The following is a 24,113-nucleotide window of genomic DNA, read 5'->3' on the forward strand; positions in this document are numbered from 1 at the left end:
TCATGCAATATACCTTTTCACCTGCCAGATCGCTCGAGTTCCGGACCGCTGTCTCCGGCGTAGATGACTCTACCGCTTCCGTGGCCGCCGATTGCGTGCACCACATCCGACAACCGGACTGTAACACGGCGTCCCCGACCTTGCCGCGAATAAGATGTGCGCTGAAACTAATACGGACATCAAGGGTAAGTCAGTGACAACTGTTTTTCTATCTTCTTTTCGAGAGCGGCTGTCGTGCGATCAATGTTTCAATCTTTTAACGTGTACGACACTGATTTTCCGAAAGCAAATCGCGACGATAAAATTTTTAAATGAACGCTTAACGCAGCCGGAATTCATGTAATGTTACGTTATTGTATATTTTCGATAGTTTGTTGCATAATATTATGCAGTAGACGAGCACACATTAAGTACTTCATATATCGCGCAGTACTCTGTTGTATGAATTATTTAGCGATTCATAGTCACACTCTAGGCGCAAGGCCTATTTGACTTTTTGGAGACAGATATAGACTGTTTGCATTAATTGCGCAAAAAATAATAATCGCTATGAATAGAATATGGAATGATTGCGTGAAATAATAATGTAAATGTGTATATGTCAATATTTGATGACGACGCGACGTATAAGTCGTAATCGAAAGCTTCCCCTCGAGCTTGACCTCCTCGATCATACATATCTCGTGGCGATCGAAGATGGAGAATACGCGGGGGGAATCATATTCGTACCAAAAATAATCTACGATTGTTTGTAACCACATTACATCAAAACTAGAATATTAACTTAGAAAATTACGAGATTGCATGATTATACGTATTGGCCAAAAAAAAAGCACACGGCTGTATTGGTAGATATATTTTAGACATGTCTGGGGGGAGGGGGATAAGAATCTGTGAAACGTTTATACATTCCAAATATATACGCAACATATGTCTATTGATTCGACCCTACAAAAGTATTTTCTATATTTAGTGCTAGAAGCTTCGCAACCTCAACTTTCATATTGTTTTAACCCTGAATTCAACGCATATATGTATATAGACATAGACCTATATAGCATTGTTCCAGCTGATTCATTCTCAAAATCCTCGCCACTCGATTAACTTTACGTTCTCGGTAGCTGTACGCTACACTGAATGAACTTTTCTCTGAATTTTCATTCAACTTCTCGTTTACTTTGTAGCTTTAGTTTCTGTACAAAACAAATTGTCTGGTCAATGTTACAAACGTACGTCTCGATGAGTCAACGGAATTCATTTAATTAATTCTTAGAAATTTTCCCACATAAAAGTTCTATATACGTTTATTACTTAAATAACGTTAAGTATAAAATCATATCTGGATTTAATATTAAATCCTGCTCGAGTTCTCCGATGTCATAAAGAATGTTTGATTATTGATAAATTCAATTCTACCTATTCTCTATTAATATAAATTCTTAATTTATGAAATTCATAATTTTTACATATATTCTTGTTCTTAAACATGAATTTAGAAAATATAATTGTTACAATTTGAATTTTTGTAGTTTATCTAAATCAAAGTCTTTTCCTTTAAAAAAATCAAATTTATATAATCTACAAAAATTTTCAAAATTAAGAACGCTATTTTTTTTTTAACTGTAAATGACAATTGAAATGACAGAGCTATAAGGCAGATTTATAATTCAGGCTTTATTATAAATTATAAATAATTGAAACTTTATGTTATGCTACCCTTTGACAATCTATAATTTCTCCTCTTTGATCAGCAAAGCTGCAGATTTAATCTTATCAAGCAAAGTGAGTAAAAGCTATGTAGTGAGAAAAATTGAATTAGTTTCTCGCGACTTTCACGTCGAACGCATCCCAAGGTAACACGCCCTACATACGGCGGGTATAATGTTATAATATCCGCTTGTTACGATAATGTTGTACGTCCAAAGGAAACATGTCGATAATGCTAGGTGACAACCACTCGAGATATGCAAAACGCAATATTCATTGAGTGTGTTGTCTGTCACACGACGCGAAAATCGAAAGCCCCGTCGCTCAATAGTCGACTTGTTTCGCTGACGCTTTCCGGGAAGTGTCTTTGGACGAGACCTACTTTCATGAAATAGAATTTGTGGCAAATCTCCGCTCTCCGTTCATTCAACAAATCAGTTACATTTTGATCAAAAATGAATTGGAAATGAATTATGTATATTGGCTCGGCCCGCGTATCCGCGAGATTATGTCGATAAAAGAATTTTATACGTAAAACTATCGATCGAAAGGAATAGAGAGGCTAATTAGTACAATCCGGCTCTTCGCGTGTCAATCTGACCTCGTATTTTTAGTTATCGTGTAATCTGTAAATGTAATCGTTTCCCTTATCGTGTGTTTGTCGTGCGACAATAATATTAAATCAGCAAATAGGTGACAATTGCATAATCTGTTGCAGTGAACAATATTTTAAATTTTCTCTTCCTCTTTCAAAGGAAATGAAATTTCCTCTATCCATTATTATATTACATGTAATTTCATTATAATTTTATTTAATCCACTATATGATAGAGAGAATTATATTCTGACCCAAATTGTTAGCAGAAATCTAAGATATTGCGCAACAATCATTGCGTACATAGATAGCTTTGTCCTTTCAATCTCTCATGAGTTCTCAATAGTTAATTTTCAAATTAAAATCGATTTTCTAATTTTTTAATGTATTATTAAAATTTTATTTCGATACAAATTTGGATAAATAGATTTCGAGATGTGCTAGATTTTTCTTATAATACTTTTTTCTGCAACACTTTTTGTCATGCTAAATCTTAAATCTTCTTAATATGTTTGCAAACCTAAAATAATGCATGCGAATAAATATATATTTTAATTCGCACGCCATAAATCAAGCATAATGCAGTTACAACGAATGATTTAAGCCAGTTAAAACTGGCAAAAGTCACCATCAACTTTTAGCACAAGGCTGATCGATTCTGACTGGCTTGGCGTTAAGTTGTTTTCGTTTTGTGCTATACTACGCACCACAAAATATGCGTGATGCATATTAAAATGGGCGTAAAACGAATTGTTAACACGTTGCAGTGACTGCATTCAAAGCAGTGTTTGCAGTGAAGTAATAAAATAGTTTTACAACGAAAGCATTGGAGTAAGAATAAAAATAATTTGTTTCAACTACGATCAAATGAAAAATACGATCGAAAATTATGACATATTAACAAATTGAGCCTTGAGAGTAATAGTAAAACTTAAATAATTTTAAATGACAATAAATTACATATATCTTTCCTTTTGTGGCTTCGGAAATATAAATCGTAATAAGATTTATTTCCCAATTTCTGTGATACATTACTCCCGGATATTTCACTGTTATCAAAATCAATAATCGCGAATTCGATAATAGCAAACGATACTTCACTCGCGACTTATTGCTGTTCAAAAGATATCCATCCCATTTAACAGAAAAAAACCGATATAGTATTTGAAAATTGCACGATAGTCAAACAAATATCTCGTCGCAGCATCTTTTTGAACTCTAGATAGGTAATTCAAAGTTTCTTTTCCCCAAAATTCCATCTCATCAATTATAATCGTAAATTTTTACTATTACGTAAGATTTCATCGAGCGAAATAAAGTCGATTGTTTTCCACGCGGAAATTACCATTGTGCTACCAGAGCAGCACGATGATTGAAACTATATGCATCAGTAACGTCAGAAGCGAGAAAATCTAGCAAAATTTCTCGCTCTTACGAAAGTATGCAAAATTATGTAAAATGATTTGAAATAAAATTAAAGCTTTGGGAGATAGATTCGCAATATCTACTTGTTATCTTCTGTTGTTAAACGGAAAGATGAATGCAAGTGACATATATACATACTGCTAATTAATGTAATTTCGCTGTTTTCACGGATACTTTAATCGATGACGCGCCAGGCAGTCTCTAGGGTTTTAAATTGATTTTAGTTCCTGTTTCACTGTTCTATATACTTCCACGAGAACGTATTTAGTCAGAGAAATATCGTCCTGACGTCATCGATCTACATAAACGATTATTAGCCCGCTTTAAATAGTCAAACCCTAACAACTTGGGTGGATACTTCCCAGAATCGCAATGAACGGCAAATTCCACGGGTTCGAATATCTCTAATCTTAATATCAATCTCCTCGAATATGGAATAACTCTACTATTTTATCATTTAATGCTTATACTTGAGATATGACACATGACAAGTTTCGATAGCTGTCAGTTGTTGCTCGACGTTGCCTATTTTCCTATCAAAAATGACGTATGATCGAACGCGCGCGTTTTCTCTCGTAAATATCTCTTTAAAAAATACATTTCGCGAATGCCATGAGTGTACATGACGTTCCAATGTATTTGGAGCAACGAGAGAGAAGCTCGGAGAGAACGGATGTAGAACGTGCGAGAGCGGACTGTATAGATACATATGTGCCAGTGGCGATAGAAGACCGTGCATTGCGGCGCGTAGAACAGCTGACGCATTGCAGAACGCGGGTCACGGGGAGGTCAGCCGCGAACGCGAGTAGAAGAGGACCACCGTCGTCCGCCGTCAGTAGAAAAAGTCGCACAGACGACCCGGGTCGGCGCACTATACTTTCTTCTCTTCCATCCTCTGTTCTTCTCTCTCTCGCCTTTTTCGTCATCGAGCCGAGCCGAGCCGAGCCGCGTCGCGTCGTCAAGCGGCAGTAAATCAATCCCGACCGAAGGACGGTCCAAGTCCAAGAGAATTGCATGCGGGGTCAACGAGCCGGTCGCGTCCGTCCGTCGTCGGCCGTATTAATTAAGTAAACGGTGTTCTTATTGCCGACCTCTTTCAGCGACTAATCGCAGAATAACTGCGATGGTTACAAGCTTCGAAGCAACGAAATTGGAGTTTACGCTTTGTCTCGCGAAAATCATTGCGTCACGTGTATCTGTCAATTTCGGAGCGTTCTATCTATCAATATATACAACACGTATCATGCTTTCGTCGTCTATATCTTTGCTCCGATATCTCCCGATGGAACATCCTCTCCGTGACGCAGGCGATAAAATCAGACGGCATCGGCACGCGCCGTTTAAATCGCGATACACGCAGCAATCGACGTCGTTAGAGCAAACGATCGCGATATACCGCAATGCCGAGCGACGTCTCGTCACAATGTTAGAGGGAGGGCATAAATCAATTTTTAACTGTGCCGCGGCTATGGGTCGACGGTCGAGTTGCGATCTTCATTGGCACACTCTGCGTTCTCGCGAATGGCTAATCAGTTCTGTGTATTCGCCAGTTCATTTGCACCTTATTTGAGATAAATTATTGAAGCAATGAAGATAAAAAAAACCCCAGATTTAACGAGATTACATAAGATTATAACAAGAGAAATATATTTGGCTATTCGCGATAATGAGCGGAGGTGGTGATGCATTTGATCGAATGATTGTATGATGTATGTGATGATGTTGTGTGTATGACACGTGCAAGAGAGAATGCATGTTCATATGTATAGGTACAGGTAAACTAATATTAATGCCAGCTGCACTAGCAACATTAACATTCGCAAGAGCAGGGTGCTGCAAATTCGAGGTTCGCCTCTGCATCAGCGGCGGGGACGCTCGTACTTGCTCTGCAGACAGTGCTTATATAAGTTAAAAGCGAGATAGAGAGATGGACTCAAAAGAGAAGGAAAGAGAGAGAGAGAGAGAGAGAGAGAGAGAGAGAGAGAGAGAGAGAGAGAGACAGAAGTAAAACCAGAGAGATAAATAGATGGAATAATAGTCAACGGCCAGCACACAGGCGATAAAACGTAGGCCAGAACGTATCGACATTGAGCGCAACCTCATCGTGTGACTTTGTTGCTTTTCTCGAAACAGCGTGCGACTTTGTCGTTCTTCCTCCGAGACAACGTTCACCCGGATCCCGCGAAAAAGGGAGATTTTCCCTCGTGGAAAAACGACAAAATTGCCTGGCTCGCGACCGCAGTCTTCTCACGAGTGTCGTCAAGTTAAATGCTGGAACACGACGCACGAAACAAGTCGACAAGCTGACTATACGTTCTGATAGAGGAGACTTACTCTGTGGGTGATCAATTTATATCATGCGTCTCCCCTTCACACTTGCCGACGTATTTGTCTCTCCCTTCGACTTGCACACACCCGCGACTAATCTATATTCTTCATAAGACGTGGCACCGAGGAGATGATCGCGAAAATGCACTCGTGGCGATTCCCTCTTTCTCTCTCTCTCTCTCCTCTTTCCCGATGACAGCTGCACGCCGGTTCGCTCACTTCGGCTGACGCATGCTATGCAAGTACACGCGACGAGTTTGGCGAGGTGGCATGCTCTCGCGCGAGTAGAGCAAGATATATGTACATTTGTATACATATGTACATACGATCGACTGCGCGTAGAGAGCCGGAGGAAGGAGATGTGGAATTCACAGTCGACGCACGAGAAATTACCCGCGTGCACTCTCCCACGCCTGTTGACTCGATGGGGTGTCTCTCTCTCTTTTTCTTCCCGAGCGAAGCTGTGTCTCCCTTATAGAGGACTTTTCTCCGCGAAGGCGACACGGCGAATCACACCGCGTCGCGAATAGCAGAGACGAGAACGGTCTAACGATCGCCGCTTCTTCGTTCCTCCCGTCTTCTTCGGCCGCTACCGTCTGTCGGAGCGGACTAGAAACTGCAGCGGCGGCACATCGCGCAACCAGGACGTTCCACGCAAGTTCCAGCTGACGTCCTGACAGGATGGGCGCGCGAGGAGGGGCATTCCAGCCGAGGCGAGGAAGGGAAGGAAGCGCCCTGTGTATATTCTTTGGACCGAACAGACTCCTCCGGATCTCTCTCGACGTTGTTCCCCCTGTCTGATTAATCTGGTTGGAAAAAATCGCCGATTTCACGAAAGACGAAAGATCTCGACTACGATCACTTGCGACGAATGACAGTTCCTTGGCTAAGATTCGGCTCGCGGAACGATCGCGCGTGTTCAGAACGATGGTTCCAGACGTTCTCCATGCGATCGCAGCAAGGAAGAAAGAGGAAGGTTCTCCAGACGTCGTGAACCAGAGACCCTCGTTCTTATCTCTTTCGTTTCTCTACTCGCGACAAGTGGCGTATCCCACCACCCTTCTACGCGATTCCCACCCTCTCTCTCTCTGTCCCTTCGCGTCCCTTCAGTTTCTCTTTCGACCTTGCCCTCGAGCGGATAACTCACGAGGGCGCCGATTAGCGGATCGACGCGTACGAGTCTCCGATCTCGTGGAGGGAGACTCCGTATGCATCGCAGAATCGAGCAGAACTGCGCACCACCTGTCAACGACTGACGGTCGCACGAGCGCTGGTTCGTGAGTTGACCCACCTCCGCTTACGAGAGCCGCCGCCGCCGTCAGTCGATCGAAACCACCGCTGCCGCCAAGGCTCAGCCACCAGGTGGACGACGAGGATGTTGAGCTAGCGTCATATCGACGCACGTGTCTCGTGCACCAAGAACTGACGACGTAGTTGTACCGTCTTAGCTCTGTCTCTCCGGTATGAAACTGATTGACGGAATGAAAGGAGAAAGGTCGATAGTCGTCGACGTCGTCGTCGACGGTTGTCCGCTCGGTGCTGCCTCGGTGGCCGTCGACGGGCGCGTCGGCGACGGTGAGAACGTATGTACGACGTGAGTTAGGGTAGGGTAGGATAGGGTAGGGAGAACGGTTTCATCGCGCCGGTCGGGGAAAATGAAAGAGAGGAAGATGCAAGAGAGAAAGAGAGAGAGAGAGAGGGAGGGAGCCGGCTCGGTTGACGAGATAGACCCGACAGCACCCGGCCAACTACACATCGCTGAATGAACCCGCCGTGACTCCGACCCTCCTCCCGAATCACACAACTATCCCCGTCGATCCTCGTTTGCCTTCTCCTCCCCATCGCCCGACACGATCTTGGTGTTATTTTATAAACGCCCTGCTGCTCGTCCTGCCCTCCGCGACCCTCTCGTCCCTTCGACCGCGCTGACGTCTCTCGGGATGCAGCGATACGTTGCACGCCGACCCCTCTTCCCCGGGGAAGTATCGTCTTGAGAAAGAGATTCTCGTATAAAATTTTATAAAATTTCCGATGACGCATTTGAAGTTTCTCTCGGCTTAAATTGGTTGGTTCTCTCTCTTTGGACGAAATTTCACAATTTGTAATAATTGCAAGAAATTCTCCTCGCACATGTTATTGCTCCTCTTCAAAAATATAATCTCTCCGATTCAAATCTAATTTCCTCCTTATTGTATCAACGATAAAAACTGTCCATGTATATAATAATAGAAGGAATTATCGCTCTTTTTTATCTTGTTGGAGAATAGCAAAGATAATCATCGCCTAGTTTCTAAAGATGACTTAAAATTTTAAAAAGTGAAGAATAGACCACGATGTTAATTTGTTAATTTGATGAATTTGATGAATTTGATGGATCAGAAGTAGATTGCAATTTGATAATCTTTCATTTAGGAAATGGCACAATAATCGAATGTTCGATTGGATTGTAATGATCCTGCGTGTTGATAATAGCAGACTTATTACTCTATATTTCTTCTTTATGAAAGAGGTATGTTTATGAGCAGACTTATGCAGTCTTATTGGAACACTATTGCGCTATCTATTCTACGTGCGTCAGATCTTCCCCTCCTCTCGTCAGCTATAATCATTCTATATCTATTACTTGTCGGTGCCAGTAGCTATTAGCTACACTTAAAGGGTTTGATCATCGTCAATGAAATTTGCTGAATGGATCTTCGAACAACCTCATCAAAATTGAATAGAACAAAGTTAACTTATTTGCATTTGACGTCTTCTTTTTTCTCAAATTAATATCAACGTTAGAAAATTAAAATAAAACGCGCGCGCACAATTATTATTTAACATTAATTTAATCTATATAACAAAAAATTACATTTATGATTAATATAATTTTTAATTGAGTGATATAAATATTTTTTGCAATAATTATATTATAATTGTAAAAATATGCACATTCTAAGTTTTTTTTATTTAAATATATATATATATATATATATATGTGTGTGTATCTTACTTTGCTTAAATATAGCAATTATCTTATTTAAAGAAAGAAATAATGGAAATGATAATATCGCGATAATACTTATTTAGTGCATCATAATAATCCTCCGTAAAAACTTCTTTTAAGCGATAAAAATAATTTGTTACTAATGAGCGGCAAATTGCGATTCCCGTAAAGTGACAAGCCGTAAGAATTTTAGCCCTCCATTTCATACAGGAAACAATACAAAGAAACATGCACCGGTACCGATATCGGCACCGTGTTTAACCATCACGCGCATGCTGGATTCGTTGTGACGTCAGGGGGCGAAAAATCAATCCACCCTGCCGCCACACTGTAGCATGCGACGAGGCCGGGGGTTGTGTGTTACGTCTCACCACCAGCCTCCGTCGTCGCTGTTAATTGTTACAGCAGTCACGCTCGCACGATTGTAATTGCGTGACAATAAAAGAAAATTTTATGAGGTTTCGGCAATTTAACGGAGATGCGTACGCTCGAGTTCGCAACCCGTCTAATCGATTGACCAGGAGAATCATGTTTATCCCTACGATGCGAACGAGATCAACTGCAATTGTGGTTCGCAAATGTTGCATGCATCATCCTTGAAGCACTTTAAATTACGCTTGAATAGAAAGCGAATCGTACCGAATGACTATCAAGCTGTCAAGGCGAATCAACGGTCGCATCGTAGAAATTTTATCATATCTTTAGTCATGGTGCGGTTTACACCGCAGTGTAACTAGTTGCCGCATTACTGCGTTTTAAAGCAATGTTCGCTCGAGATGTCTAAAATAGTCTTAGGTTATTCTCACTTAGAGATGTTTCATATAAATATTAATATTTTCCACTATCACCGATCTTAATTACAGACATGTTTCTTCTGATGTAAAATTAAATATTGTCAAATATATAATTTTATATCAGAAACTGATTACTGATACGTAATTATAAATTTTGCATATTTTTTAAACCATGCAATATGTTGTTGCTTTCGTGTTCACGAATATATTATCTGATTATGAATTATGGTTAGTCATTCGGTGTATCATCCACTATTTTTTAAGTAGATTAATAATAAAAGGCAAACATATATCGTATAGCTAAAAAAAACTAATGATAAGTCTTCTTCTCTATTTAGTTTCCATATGGTTATAAAAATTACACGAGTTTTCTTAATATATTTAAAGTTTCAAAACTGTTTTTCTAAAACTTGGCAGAAATTTCGCTTAAGTCACAGAATTTAAATTCCTCTCGAAATAAATAGAACTTTAATACCCACTGAATGAAATGTTCGTATATATTTATTGCGTGTTCTCCTGGGATATAGACGATTATCTATTAATTGCAAAATTGATCGTTTCGCGATAATCGTAGCGTGAATAAAAGGCACATATTACACGTTGTATTCGTAAACGATTAATTAATTGGTTAACCGATTAATTAACTGGCTCGACCTGTCTATCACAGTAACACATACGTGGATAGTAATACATACTTATGTAACAGCGGAGACGAGGAAGACTAATATGCGAAATTACTCAAATATTACGTATAATGACGATTGCGTGTCTTACTTGTGCACGTACCAATAAGCAACGATAAAAACACGCTTGCACTCAAATGCAACGTGCATCCGCCCACGTAGCAGTCGCTTCTTTCCCGAAACTGTGCCAGACCGACCACGCGAAATTCCCTCGGTTGACTGTTAGCTACAACTGAAATCGCGACACTGAAATCAGCGTCTTATACGCAGTGCATTAATGCGTTGACTTTGACTGAGAAAGACAAATACGTGTCTCATGGATAAGTAATTCATGCAGCGCTCGTCGCGTATTATGTGTACATTATGATACGATTGACGATAACGATTCTATATCATTATAATAAAAAAAATTATATTACGAAGCTTACGTCGAGGCGCCAATGAAAATGAAAGGAAGCTCGCTGAAGGAAGGCGTCTTTTTATCTTTGCAAGAATTAACGAATTATTTATATTTGATAAAATAACTAATAAAATTAGCTGTAAATGTGTACATATTTTTTTTACACAAATATTATAACATTTTTTTTTATATATATTTGCATTCATGCACATGCATATTTTATATTTTTTTACATATAAATATACATATGTCAGTGACTAATGAGTATCGCTATTTTCATGAAAAATGTTAGAGTCATTTTTTTTTCTTTATTACGCACATCTAAGGACTTGATAACGTTCCGTTATTAGTAGCAAATATATACGTACATATGTGATATTGCTGATCGACCGAGCACTTGGTCGCTTATATAACGCTGTGTAAACAATGTACGGATATTTATACGTACAAGCTAAATGATTTTCCGACCTGAACGACAACGATTTATGGCTAGACGGCGCGCCTCATTGGTATTCGATAACGGTGCGCGCGCTATTAACGCGTGTAATTAGCAAAAAGGAACAGCGATAAATGCGCTGCGTAGTTCAGTAAATTGACTTGTTTACCTTCCGTTCACGGATGCTGCCTGTAGAAAATGGAATCTGAATCGCGATACTCTTTACGTACGTGATGTCTCGATGTTTCGCGAAAGCAGCTTCTTCGCGCGATTGCATTCACGTGTGTATGCGTGTATGCGTTTGATTTATATGCTAGGCAGCCTTTCTATTGCGTTGTCTAAAGATTCTTCAACTATGTATGGAACACATGCGACGCAAATCGAAATTTCGCAAACGAATATTCGCGGAATTAATGGGACGAGACTCATAGAAGTTGTTTTTTCGTTAGCCACTCCATTACGAATAATTATGATAATGTAACAGAATAACAAGACAAAACAGAGATGACTTTTGCAAAGTCGCTCGGAGAATAACATCTGATAACATTTTTATGCGCACTTACTTTGCATTCGCGACGATACATGAAGATAAGGAGAGATAAGTAAGCGAAGAGGATCAAAATAGGCGCCAAGTGATTAAACAAAAGACAATATCAACAATAGAGTGTAAAGACGATACGAGTACATGCACCTTGCATTCCTTGATTATTTCTATTGTTTCTCGAAGCGGCGCCGAATGTTACGTTTCTTAAACGCGCGAGCGAAGTGAAAAAAACAACTATTCATCGATGAATTAGTAGAAAAAGTTGGATATGGTCAGACACGCTTCGCAATTTTCTTTTTCAGTACGAGACAAATAAATCTCGTTTCTGACGCCGTATTCGGCATGAGGAATCAAAGTAGATTCAACAGAGACATTATTCGATGCATCAAATCATGCATCATTAGCTTATTAAGTTAGTTAAGCGAGGACGAAAGAAGGCAACATTGCGCATCGCGGCAGTCATAAGTTGCCTTTAAGCGTCGTTTTAGAGCCGCAATATTTTATTTTGTACCTTGTACTATGATTCTTTTTTTCTAGCACATTTAAAATTTACATTTCCATCTGACACTGAACTAAAGATACATTTATAACAGTCATTTTGAAAAGAATATCTTTATCTTTATAATAACATAGAGCATAATCATTTTTTATCTTCTGTATGGCTTTATTATTGGATAAAATCGCTCTATGAGCGAGAGCATAAATAAATCCAAAGGATTAATTAAAAAATCTTACACATAAATAAACAATATTTATAAACGATATCAATATTATTTTGTAACTTTATATCTCATTAATTTTTGTCACACAAACAATTAGTATGTCGAATTTCTCATAAAATGTTAACCAAGTTTGCTTATTAAAATAAATTTCTAGCTTAAAGAAGAGAGATTTAAATAAATATATATTTCTTTATATAATGTGAAACTTTTTTAGAATAACATATATTGTTTATTTGCTTTTGAAAAGTAAATTGCTCACATGCAGGTTAAGCAGATAAGGCAATAGGCAATAGCATACAAAGTGTAAAAATTTGTAAATTTTTTATTTTTTTAATTGATCAAATTAATTAATCTTTTTTTTTTCTAAAAATAAATATTAATAGAGTTTTTTGTATACAGTTAAATAAACATTTAAGAAACATATATATTATAATTCACGAGTACATAAAATTTATTTATGAAAAACATAAAAGGCATTTTATAATTCTTACGATCTTTAAGTTGCATAAAATAAATCGCCATAAATAGCCGGAATAAATTGATTTAGCCGTCAACCTAACACAAGACGATTAGACGTCCACTATTATATCGATAACCATATCTGGGTCATGCAAATTGCAGCGTGCGACTTTTTTTAGATGCTTTTATTCGATAATGTGTAAAAATTACATATTTTACAGATAATTGCACAATTATGCATTTTGTGCTGTATATCATTTATTCTTGTAATATAATAACGATATAAATCAAAGTCGTGTGCAAAAATAAAATTATTTATTGATATTTTATATACTCTTTCTAGCGTTTTTTAATAATTGAAATTTATTTAAAATTAAACTTTTTAATCTTTTATTATATATTATTATTTATATTATTACATTAGATATTAAGGATGTGTATATTTATATATATACATATTTTTTTTAAACATAAGACAAAATATAAAATATAATTTTTATATATGTGTTAATTACTGCTATTAAATTATTTATCAATATAAATATCATAAAACGAAATCTTTTAATATACTTGATATTTATCAGATCAAGTAACATGTATCTAACAATGATAGAAGCATAGAAGTATGTGGCGCTATCTTGAGATCAATGTCATCAAATAAAGAACAAATAAAAACTCGTCCGATCATCGAATAATGCATTGATACAGTACAAGTAATTTAGAATGGAAGCTCTATGCCAACAAAAATATAATTTTAATAAATATTTAAATCACTCTTTCTTATTATACGAAAATATAAAATTACGTTTTTTAATAGTAAATTAGTTTTTTTTGTTGTCTTAAAAAAAACAATAAATTAATACTAAATTCAAGGCTACATATGCACTGTATAATTTTATTTTTATTTTATTTTATTTTTAATTACAATTTACATTTTATTTTAAAAAATATAAAATTATATAAATCTGTTACTGAAACTATCATTGCTATCGTCATATACATATACGATTCATATACGATTTCACATTTTTATACAAGTTCACAAAAATTCTAGGACAATTATAATCTGCAATTTAATCCGATTAAAAAGTAACTTTGAAGATCAATAAAAGCTTCGATCTATTGATACAAAAATATGCTTCTGATACTAAAAATAGGATTAATCTATGTTTAATTTTCGGAATGTACCCTGGGTTCCTGCAAGTTCCAATAACAGACGGGACGTTTTCGATTCCAGCAAACGAGTCTTCTCGTCCGTACGACTGAGTTTCTCGTCCCGCAGAAACCAATCTCTGTTCTTTTCAATTTTCTCTTGCCACGCAGCTATGTATATGCGTGTGGAAGATAATATTATAAAGCAACTATCTAAGCTTAATAAAATCATGCGTAGAAGTCTCGTAATTTTAATATAATCATGCATAACGTATGAAACTTTTACAATTAATATATTTATTAATTATGATAATATTGTTTATAAGCAATATTTTTTACGAAGCGCGAAGAAACGTTTTCATAATAAAAAAGAGAAATATTCTGGAATTGATTATAAGTTAATAATAAATGAAAGATTATATTTACCATTTAATTCTTGAAAAGTGCCTGCTTTGCCACCCCATTCGTTGGGAAGTATATCTCTGTCCATATAAGTATATAATTCCTGTCCATCGCCATTATGGATGTGAAACTATAAATATATAAGAATTGTCTAGCATGTCTGCAATTAATCTTAAATTATATCTTATCATAATTTTGTATCAATTTTACCTTTTGAATCAGCTTTTCTTTCAAAAGTGGATAAAATATATTGACAATATTGGTTATTAACGATGGTGCATTAAGAAAATGAACGCTAAATAATCGGAAAGGCATACTATCTTGCACTGCCAACATCGCCCGTCTTACGATAGATTGTGTCGGAATAAATTTTGCAAAATGTGCTGTGCTACATCTCTAAAAGAATAAATTTTCTTTTATATAAATTGCAAGAGATTTATATCACTGATGCTAAATCATTAGTGATTAAAAATATGTGTGTGTGTGTATATATATATATATATATAATTATATCTCTGAAAATAATGAAAGATGAAGCCTATAAAAAATATTCCTTGATGATCTAAGGCGCGCGCGTAATCTCTTTCAGATCTATTTAGATCTTTTCAGATTTATACGTATATATATCTTTTTATTATATTTACTAGATTTATAAATGAAGCATCTCACGCGATTTGCTTTCGACGTAACAATGGCGTAAGTGAGAGTGCACTCGATGTACTTGGTGCTTCAATGCAACCTATTTTTCCATATTTTATCCCCTAGCTCTCTACACCCAACCCTTTGTATACATTTTCTTCTTAAAGAATGAACAATATAGTAAAAAAGAAAAATAAATGCGACTGCTCTGTTAAAGTGATAAATACACACACACGATGGGCAAAATCCGACCAGCAACCTCCCCGTAGTGCCCATCGGGTAATGCTAATGTTGGCGGTAATTAAATATATAGGCAAAAATGCATAGGTAACTTTGATATGCTGTAACTTCGCGAAAAAAAATCGTACGGTATTAAATTTTTTTTTTAATTTGTAGAGAAAAGTCCATATTTTACGATAGTTATGATGATATTTGCGAAAAAAATTTAGTACACTCCGTAGAGTTCGTCAAACTATGCAATTTTTTGAAAAAAAAACACGTCCCTCCTTTTAAAGGGATGGAGAAAGGGGGAGAGAATAAAATCAAAATCGAACGAAAGTTCCTTAAAGTAGAGACTTTACCCTTTAAAACAAAAACAAAATTTTTGAAATACGACAATTTTTCGCGGAGATACGCTTATTTGAATGTATGCTTTTGATATTAATTACGTGTTGCGATAATTTTTTTGACGAGTGTATATGATATACGCGGAATATTACAGTATACAAATATTTTAACTATTTTATAAGTATAGAGATTAATTGTTTATTAGATGATTAATGTATCATAGAGCGTATCCTTATTTTATTTACTCGATCCTGCGATTCATGATACATCAATCGTTTAATAATTAATTAATTTATAATATATATATATATATATTATAAATTAATTTTAAAAAAATAAAATTTTATATATAGATTTATAAACTGCATTTCTGATATGAAAAATTAAGCACAGTAGAAAAAAAATTAAGTAATCCATACCTCAAGATCTATAATCATAATATTGGACAAGCAGGATTCCTCCCATAAACGAGCATCAAGTATCATTAAGATACGTTTGACTACCGCTTGAAAAGAGAACTTCTCCACATCGGTATCGCGTAATCGGAAGATGCTGACACGATATCCCTCCTTGGTTAACGAAGGCAAGACGAAGTAGTCTCTAACGAAAATATTTGTTTAAAAACTTATGACTGTGAGAATTTGTTTAGAACTTTCTAATTTGTTTCGAAACCCCAGGGGGGCACTCTAATAATTCTTTCTCAGAAATTATTTGGAAGTGTGCGAAAGAATGTAAGATTTATTTACACTACGCCAACGGAGTCCTGAATATCTCGAGACAGCGGATCGCGATCGGTGAAAAATTCCGGCAAGGATGTTCGAATGGTGTAATATCTTTCCAGGATTAATTTACACCTCTCGACGCTATTCTTGCAATTGTAAAGAAATCTCCCCAGTTTGCCGTCATCTACAATCAGTAAAATCATATGCGTTTTTTTTCTGTACAAAATGTCGCTCGCTTTTTGCGTGTTAGACATATATTCTTTATCTAAAATCAATATTGTTGCCCAGTACTTTATTTTCCTCATTTTTTGATAAACATAAATTCTATTTTTTGCCATAGATCTTATTATTAGAAAAAAGATGCACGATGCTCTTTAATAATTTGAATATTATGAGAAGCTACTGCTAGTATCAAAATCGCGTATCATACGTTGTTTTTGATTAAAATAAAATTACGGACAAACACCTATATGATTTGGCAAATGCGGCTGCTTAGAAAGCCATTCTCGAAGCGCCCTGATATCCTGCTTTCTCATTTCTGGATCAGGTGGGAGCTCCTTGTCCATTCGTTTCTGTTGCGCCAGCGTTGGCGGTAACAATGTCATGATTTTCTGAAACCACTATCGAATTATTGTCTGGCCACGATGTGAGGATTACGGAATTCGATATAAGAGAGGAATAATTCCAATAATATATATATGTATATATTTTTTGTTACTTTATTTATTCATACAAATATAGTTTTAACATTTTTATTCTCCTTTATTCTGCAGCGCTGCAGTTTTTCACTTTAAAGTAAACGTATGTCATTTCTTTCGTAATCAATGTACTTGACGTTATAAGATTGCATCTACTATTTACTTTCGCACTTTTCCTATCAGGACAAATAAAGATAGTACTAGGCCACATGCCTTCGCAGTTTAATTTTCTCATTTTAGCGAACAAATATTTAATCTCGAATTCCGAATATTATGTGATGAACGGTATTCATAACGTAGAATTCAAAGAATTTTGGAAAAATATAAAAAGAAATGATACAAAAGATAAAGTATAATGATAAAGGAAAAATGTAATCATGTATGTAATCATATATTTTTTATTTATTTTTATATTAATATTTGTGATTCATTTCCTTGCATCTTTATATTTCATTTGACTTGTCGTAGCGTCATTTGTCATATTGCACGAAAAAAATACACACATCTTTTATATTGATCACATCTTAGAGCATGATTTATTACTGCTGCGAAAAGACGACCTCGTCCATTCTCCGCGTCACAAACGATGTTTACCTTTTTAAAATATTTGCTTGAGAAACGAAGGTGCGGGAGTAATAGGAAATAACATACAGGCGAGTCAGGGGACCATCAGGAAAGGGAACGCGTACGTGACATGATTTCGCCGACGGGGTATCCGAATTATTCCCAAATTTCGAACGCATTTTTTTGCGAAAACCGATCGACTGTATTGAATATCAATCAGTTTACAATTTTCTTTTATTATCGTAGGATTGCGACATTTGCAAAGAAACGGAAATGTCGATATTCTCAACATTTGCATTCCAATCCGCATATATACGCTTATCGTTTTCACAAAAGTTAAAATTAAATCAAATTGTTTCGACACTAATAAATTGAGTTTTTGACTTTTAATATAGCTAAATATTTGTTTATTTGTCATATTTTTCGTATATACGTATAAGCATGAAAAAGCAGCGCTGATGTTACAATTGGTGAATTTTCATACTTATAATGATAAATTTTGCTAATGAGGAAAGAGAATAATAAATTGGCACTATGTAGATTATAAATCGACTGATTGGCTTTGATTTAAAATATTTTTTTCGCATATAAATAGTATCACAATCAAAAGAAATTGGAAAAAAATATTATATAAAATTCATGATATTAAAAAAATATTTATATAATTGTAAATAATTTGCTCCGAATTGTTGCTTGAGTTTTTCAGCTTTCTCATCTCTTCTCATAAATGTAGAGTTTTACGTTGCAAAAGAAAAAAATGATTGAAAACGGTTACGGAAGAATTAGCAATTATGTATAATCAGGCAAAGAATAATCACAAAATAAAGCTATGAAAATTAAAATAAAGGAACATGCTTTTCTTTTTAATAATGAAACGACTGTTTTGTACACAAAGTCACTTAAAGTCAATTACAGTTCCCAGACGTATTTTTAATGTAAAGTGAATAAAACTATTTGCAAAATAAGTTTTTTTTACCTCCTCATATCTCTCTATAAAGTCAATTTGACTAAATTAAAAAAAAAATATTAAATAGTTTTTTGTGTAAAAATATATTCAGATTTTTATAAAATATATTTTCTCTAAAAAAATTAATTTTGTCAAAATTTGTAAATAAAAAAAGAGCATAATTTCTGTTATGTTTCTATACATTTGCGAGAGCAATGAAACGAGTCGTGTTTTGGAATCACTTACGGGTTGAAAAAGGTATAATTCGAGGATCAATCTCCAGCATATTGCAACACTTACTTGTATAAAAGTTGATAATAAATCGCAGCCGAAATGTCGTGACGTTCGTCAAAATTTCACGTGTTGCACCGTGCAGCTCAGTTTAGCGAGTAAAGAAGTACCTTCCGTTTCTGGCGTTCAGGGATTTCTATCTGTTCGAAGCAGAGCGATTCCTTTCTTCCTTGAGCAGTACTTCAAGTTCCCCACCATAGAAGTACCGTACACATATATAATATGTTAGCTGCATACATGGAAAGAATGTCCACGTGCACACATACACATGTGACACCCAACACGTGCGTAAACTTAAGTAGAGAATGCAGACTGTCCGTCTCATTGTTTTCATAACGAAACTTGACTGACGTGAGCGGATTGCAATGATGATTGCTCGATTTCGATCGTTGATCTCGCGCGAAAGTAGCGAGTTGAGAATCGCACGAGAAATTAGTGCGATCTGATAAAAAAATAATTCTTAGTTTGTTATACAAACTTTTAATTTTATCAAAATCAATTTTGATTTCCCTTTTGTAATCATTCAGAAAATCCACTGAAATAAAGCCAAAGCCTTTACTTAGCGTGTATATTAATGGAGCCATTGTTGAGTTAGACTTAAAAAATGTGTCTCAAAAATGCCAAACTGACAGCCTCATGTTTGAAAATATAAGTTAATTTATACGCGTCAGTGCAACTAATCTATAAACTTTTGGGCTTACTTTTATATATTTCTAGATAATTTTCCTGTATTTTTGAGACTCAATATGCTCTTTACTTTACTTGAACAGCACAAACGCGCGCTACGCGCATTCTTCGATTTTATATTAAAAAAATGATATTTAAAAAAAATAATATAAAGTTTGTTTAAACTCGATTAATATTTTTTTACAGAAATTAGCTGATTAAAGTGTTAATTTGCTAATTAAATTTTAAAATAATAATACGTTAAAAACTTAAAATAGTAATATGTTGTAAATAATGTTATAATATCTTATTCTCGATTAATATTTTTTGAAAGAAATCAGCTGATAACTGTCAAAAATATTAATCGAGTTTAAAGTATTATAACATATTATTATTTTAATTTTTATAACATATATAGGTATTATTTAAAAAATTAATTAGTAAATTAACGCTTTAATCAGCTGATTTCTGTCAAAAAATATTAATAAAGCGAAAATTTGCTAATTAAATATTCTAACTAGTATGTTATAATGCGAAATAAGAAGATTATTCTAATATATGTATGTATTTTATTTGTTGCAGGTAGCATTGCGATACAAAGTGCGATTCACGCGTCGTGTCGGGAGTGGCGTGTAAAGTATCGCGCGTCGGGAGTGCCATGTAAAGTTTCGCGTGTCGGGAGTGCCGTGTAAAGTGTCGGATAATCGTAATTATTCGTGTTTTCGCGAGTGTCGTGAGTGCTACGAAGGAGCAATGATGGCCGATCAAGAGAGGAGGAGGAGGCCCGGGGAGGCATCGGGTGACAGCGAGGCAACTGTGAGGTATGCAAAATAAAAACATTTTTTCCAAAATGCATTATTTATGATATTCGACATACACACACATATATCTACATAATTTGAATATTTTGTTTTCAGATGCTGTGTACTACTACATCTCCGCTATTGTATGTACGTATCGGTGAGTGACAAATTGTTTATTTTATAACATTTTTATAGCGGTAATGGAGGTGTATATAATATGTTGAAAATATTAAAATAGTAATATATTTTAAATAATATGTTATAATACTTTAAACTCGATTAATATTTTTAATAGTTATCAGCTGATTTCTGTCAAAAAATATTAATATCGCGGATAAAGTATTATAACATATTATTTACAACATATTACTATTTTAATATTTTTAACATATTCTAAAAAAGGCATGTTTTTTAGAAAGCAATAATCCAGTTATGCATAATTCAGTCTTATCTAACATAATCTTACGTAACTGATGTTTCTATGATAAAATAGATACATCGCAGATGTCAATATAAATATGTATTAGCTGAAAACGAGTAAATTAAAATTGATTTTAAATATTTCCTAATCACACACTGTTTTTTACAAAGATAACTCGTAAAATGGGCCAAAATTATAGTTGTTAATATCCACAAATATTTATTTGCATCATATTTTTAAGCTGTCTGTCTTTGGTAGCATAACTTGTGATTAAGGTAATCAATTCACCGTGCATTTGATTGCGAAAATTGTTGAATTATGGTGCGCAAGTACGGAGAGTCCCCGAAAGAATATTTTAAAAACCATATATTAACCTATTCGAGCAATCGTAAAATTACAATATAAAATTATATCGATGAGTGCATATTGATTGTGCAATATTTATCAAGACGCATAAAACATGAGTATAATTTACTCGATATATCCTAAACGATGTTTCTCTCTCCATTGTACAAATATCAGAAAATTCGCAGATTTAGATACTTGAAATTTAAAGGACTTTATATGTTAGCTATAATATTTAAATCTATAATTTTAACTCAATGTATTAATTTTCTTAAATAATTAATATTTTATAATAATTAATATAGTCAGACTTGTGTGTTAAAAAAAAACTGTTAAAAGATAATCATGCATTTTTATATATCCGTGATTAAATTTGAAAGATTAAATATTGACTATATATATATATACTGACAATATTACCAAGATAAATATAAAGACATACATAGACATTTTTTTTTATACGAAAAATTTCGGATTTGTCTTATGATGAGCTTGTTTGCGGTCAAAGTATAAGTGCACTTGTACTTTGAACGCTGCTAACGTTTGCGGAATACTCAATCAAAGTGGCTGTCAATTTATAAATAGATGTAAAATGAATTAAATAGATAATGCAACTTAAATTGACATTTCGAATACCAAAGTGCCAGATAGATGCAGCTGCATAACTCGATAATTTTTAACATTTCAAATTTATTTGAGACTCAACAATTGAAAAATATAACGATTTGACGTAACATGCGACTGACAAAAGATCTAATTTCATGATCTTCGTTGTAAATGGCATTTATGTAATTCATTGCAGTCGACACGACAGCTGACGAATGCCATGATGACCGATCATTCTTTCTATACTTCACGTGTTATCATTACATCGTTATACTTTAAGCAATTTATAGTGTCATTATTAATAATTGCATTGAAAATTCCATCATTATGTCTAAAAAAATTGGCTTCAGCTGTCAAAACATGAAATCGTGAACGTCGTTCTGAAATTCACAAAATGTAAAGTTTCTATCGACTCACGAGATGGTGGACTGCATTACCATATGCAACAGCGCCTGCATAGCATGTATCTGGTGCATTCTCTTTTCGGTATGGTACGATTTCGTAACAGTCAATCGATTGCAAGCTGATCTGTAGGAATATGCTAAAGCATATTCTGTGTGTCTTTTTCGATCAAATTATTTTTCTTTTCCCTTTTAGTTTTCCAAGATTCTCGAAAAATCTTAAGAAAGTAGATTCGAGCGAGTGTTGCATACCCAAAAAGTCGAATCTGAAAGATCGAAAAGTACATTCGCGTGATTTTTCAAGATGCGTGAAAGCTGATTCAGTTCGTGCACGACGATTTAGGGATTTTTCGTACTTTGAACGTGATCATAAAGATCGACGAGAACATCGTCCCCGTGAAAAAATATACGATCGAGCATTGGGAGAACGTCAAAATGCATGTCGATGCTTAAAAAAGGATAAAACAGTTTTACCAATATATAAAAGACCGGTCAAATATTCGAATAGTTACAACAAGTCGGACAGATCTCTGAGCAAAAAGAATAGCAACACAAATTTGGAAGTAGACAAAAGCGAATATATCTGTAAAAGATCTTGAAATATATTGACAATATCTGTTTTCAAAAATTGAAAATAATCTTGAAATGTGCAAGTTAAAATGCAAATATTGAATAATAATAGAGAATATGTTAAATGTTTAGTAAAATCAATAACAATGCTATTAAGTGCATAGAAATGCATACAATCTTTGAAATATCCTAACGTTTATTAAGAAGAATTATTTATTTATATTTGCAAGTGTTTGAGTAAAAATATATACGCGACAATAAAAATAAAGCAAATATGCCAAATATGATATATTTATTTCGTCACTATATTATTTTTTATTTTAATATCTGCGCTATCTGTATAATGAGAGAGTTATATTATTAATTTATTAACTTGTGTGTCATAAATTGTTAAGTATTTTCGGCTAGATCGCTCTCGAAATTATGCTCAACGTTATGATCACGTTTTCTGTCCGTCGTATCTTTCTGGATGACAATATCCTTGAAAGGAGGTCGCATTAAATTAACCTCGGAATCGTTGTCAACAATCTGCACAACTTTTTGGACTGTTGAAAACTCCATTACGACCGTCGATTTCGTGTTATTTATTGTTTGAGAAGCTTCCGACATTTTCGATTTTTCGTCGAACTTTCTTGCTTCCAGTCTGTCTCTAAAATACAAATTTAATAAAACGATGACGCGCATAATAATATTGGTAATAAAATAAAGAACAAAAAAGGGAAATTAAGAAAAAGTAATATAAAAATGGACTCACGGGAGTGACATTTTCTCTTCACTCTTCTTCTGATATTCCGCCAAATATCTCAAACTCTTCTTAGATCTTTTCTTCCTTTTATTTCTATACTCGCGACTATCGTTTCTATTGGAATTGCTGACAACCTTAACGTCACCATAGCCGTCAAAATCTGATTTTCCTGGCTTTTTAGTAGTTCGTGTGATCCTCGATCTTTTCAAGTCAGCTCTTGATTGAGCAGTTTTCCTAGCGCAACAATGGTGGCCCTGATATTGCCACCTAATATGCGAAATTATTAGTGCGATAGCATAATTATTACTTATATAATGTCGAAAATTTTATTAATATTCTAATTGTAACATTTAAATAGGAATAAAATAATTCGGACGAATCATTCATTACAACAATGTGCAGGTCGTGACTGTGGAACTGAACATTAAAATACAATTCAGCACCGTCAGAACTATTAGTGGTTCTAGCATGATTTGCCAACATCTTCCCTCGT

The 24,113-nt window shown here is 34.9% G+C and overlaps 2 protein-coding genes, 1 long non-coding RNA gene and 1 pseudogene across 4 annotated transcripts; 2 read left to right on the plus strand and 2 right to left on the minus strand.

Annotated features, from left to right (window-relative positions):
- The first annotated feature begins 2 nt into the window (after window positions 1-2).
- Window positions 3-20,689, plus strand: LOC145945237 (uncharacterized). The gene is made up of 3 exons (XR_014426815.1): window positions 3-185; window positions 20,312-20,550; window positions 20,647-20,689. It is a non-coding gene; the product is annotated as an uncharacterized LOC145945237 (long non-coding RNA).
- Window positions 14,056-19,214, minus strand: LOC145939621 (alpha-tocopherol transfer protein-like). 2 transcript variants are annotated; one of them, XM_083044076.1, is made up of 7 exons: window positions 19,073-19,214; window positions 17,031-17,175; window positions 16,589-16,748; window positions 16,262-16,442; window positions 14,847-15,032; window positions 14,661-14,766; window positions 14,056-14,405 (listed from the first exon to the last, which is right to left on the minus strand). In XM_083044076.1, the coding sequence occupies exons 2-7, from the start codon at window positions 17,167-17,169 to the stop codon at window positions 14,242-14,244; spliced, it is 936 nt and encodes a 311-aa protein (XP_082900202.1). In that variant the 5' UTR covers window positions 17,170-17,175; window positions 19,073-19,214; the 3' UTR covers window positions 14,056-14,241. The 2 variants fall into 2 exon arrangements, with proteins under 2 accessions (XP_082900202.1, XP_082900210.1); XM_083044084.1 differs by lacking the exon at window positions 19,073-19,214 and having other exon boundaries at window positions 17,031-17,184.
- On the plus strand, window positions 20,486-22,904 carry LOC145937569 (uncharacterized; annotated as a pseudogene).
- Window positions 22,905-23,232: 328 nt separating this feature from the next.
- On the minus strand, window positions 23,233-24,103 carry LOC145938212 (uncharacterized). The gene is made up of 3 exons (XM_083042051.1): window positions 24,054-24,103; window positions 23,630-23,926; window positions 23,233-23,524 (listed from the first exon to the last, which is right to left on the minus strand). The coding sequence occupies exons 1-3, from the start codon at window positions 24,101-24,103 to the stop codon at window positions 23,266-23,268; spliced, it is 606 nt and encodes a 201-aa protein (XP_082898177.1). The 3' UTR covers window positions 23,233-23,265.
- Window positions 24,104-24,113: the final 10 nt, after the last annotated feature.

This window comes from Prenolepis imparis, unplaced genomic scaffold (assembly GCF_030444845.1).
Source record: "Prenolepis imparis isolate NDT839.2.m4 unplaced genomic scaffold, iyPreImpa1.0 SCAF_1, whole genome shotgun sequence".
NCBI lineage: Eukaryota > Metazoa > Arthropoda > Insecta > Hymenoptera > Formicidae > Prenolepis > Prenolepis imparis.

Excerpts from the sequence above, each read along its gene's own strand:
- LOC145938212 (XM_083042051.1), bottom strand. The coding sequence starts at position 24,103 with ATGTTGGCAAATCATGCTAGAACCACTAATAGTTCTGACGGTGCTGAA. Across the intron at positions 23,927-24,053 it reads AGTTCTGACGGTGCTGAATT|TAATAATTATGCTATCGCAC; the intron begins GTATTTTAATGT and ends ACATTATATAAG. Across the intron at positions 23,525-23,629 it reads GAAGAGAAAATGTCACTCCC|AGACAGACTGGAAGCAAGAA; the intron begins GTGAGTCCATTT and ends TTTGTATTTTAG.
- LOC145939621 (XM_083044076.1), bottom strand. The coding sequence starts at position 17,169 with ATGACATTGTTACCGCCAACGCTGGCGCAACAGAAACGAATGGACAAG. Across the intron at positions 16,749-17,030 it reads GCATTTGCCAAATCATATAG|ATGACGGCAAACTGGGGAGA; the intron begins GTGTTTGTCCGT and ends TACTGATTGTAG. Across the intron at positions 14,406-14,660 it reads CACTTTTCAAGAATTAAATG|CTGCGTGGCAAGAGAAAATT; the intron begins GTAAATATAATC and ends GCATATACATAG.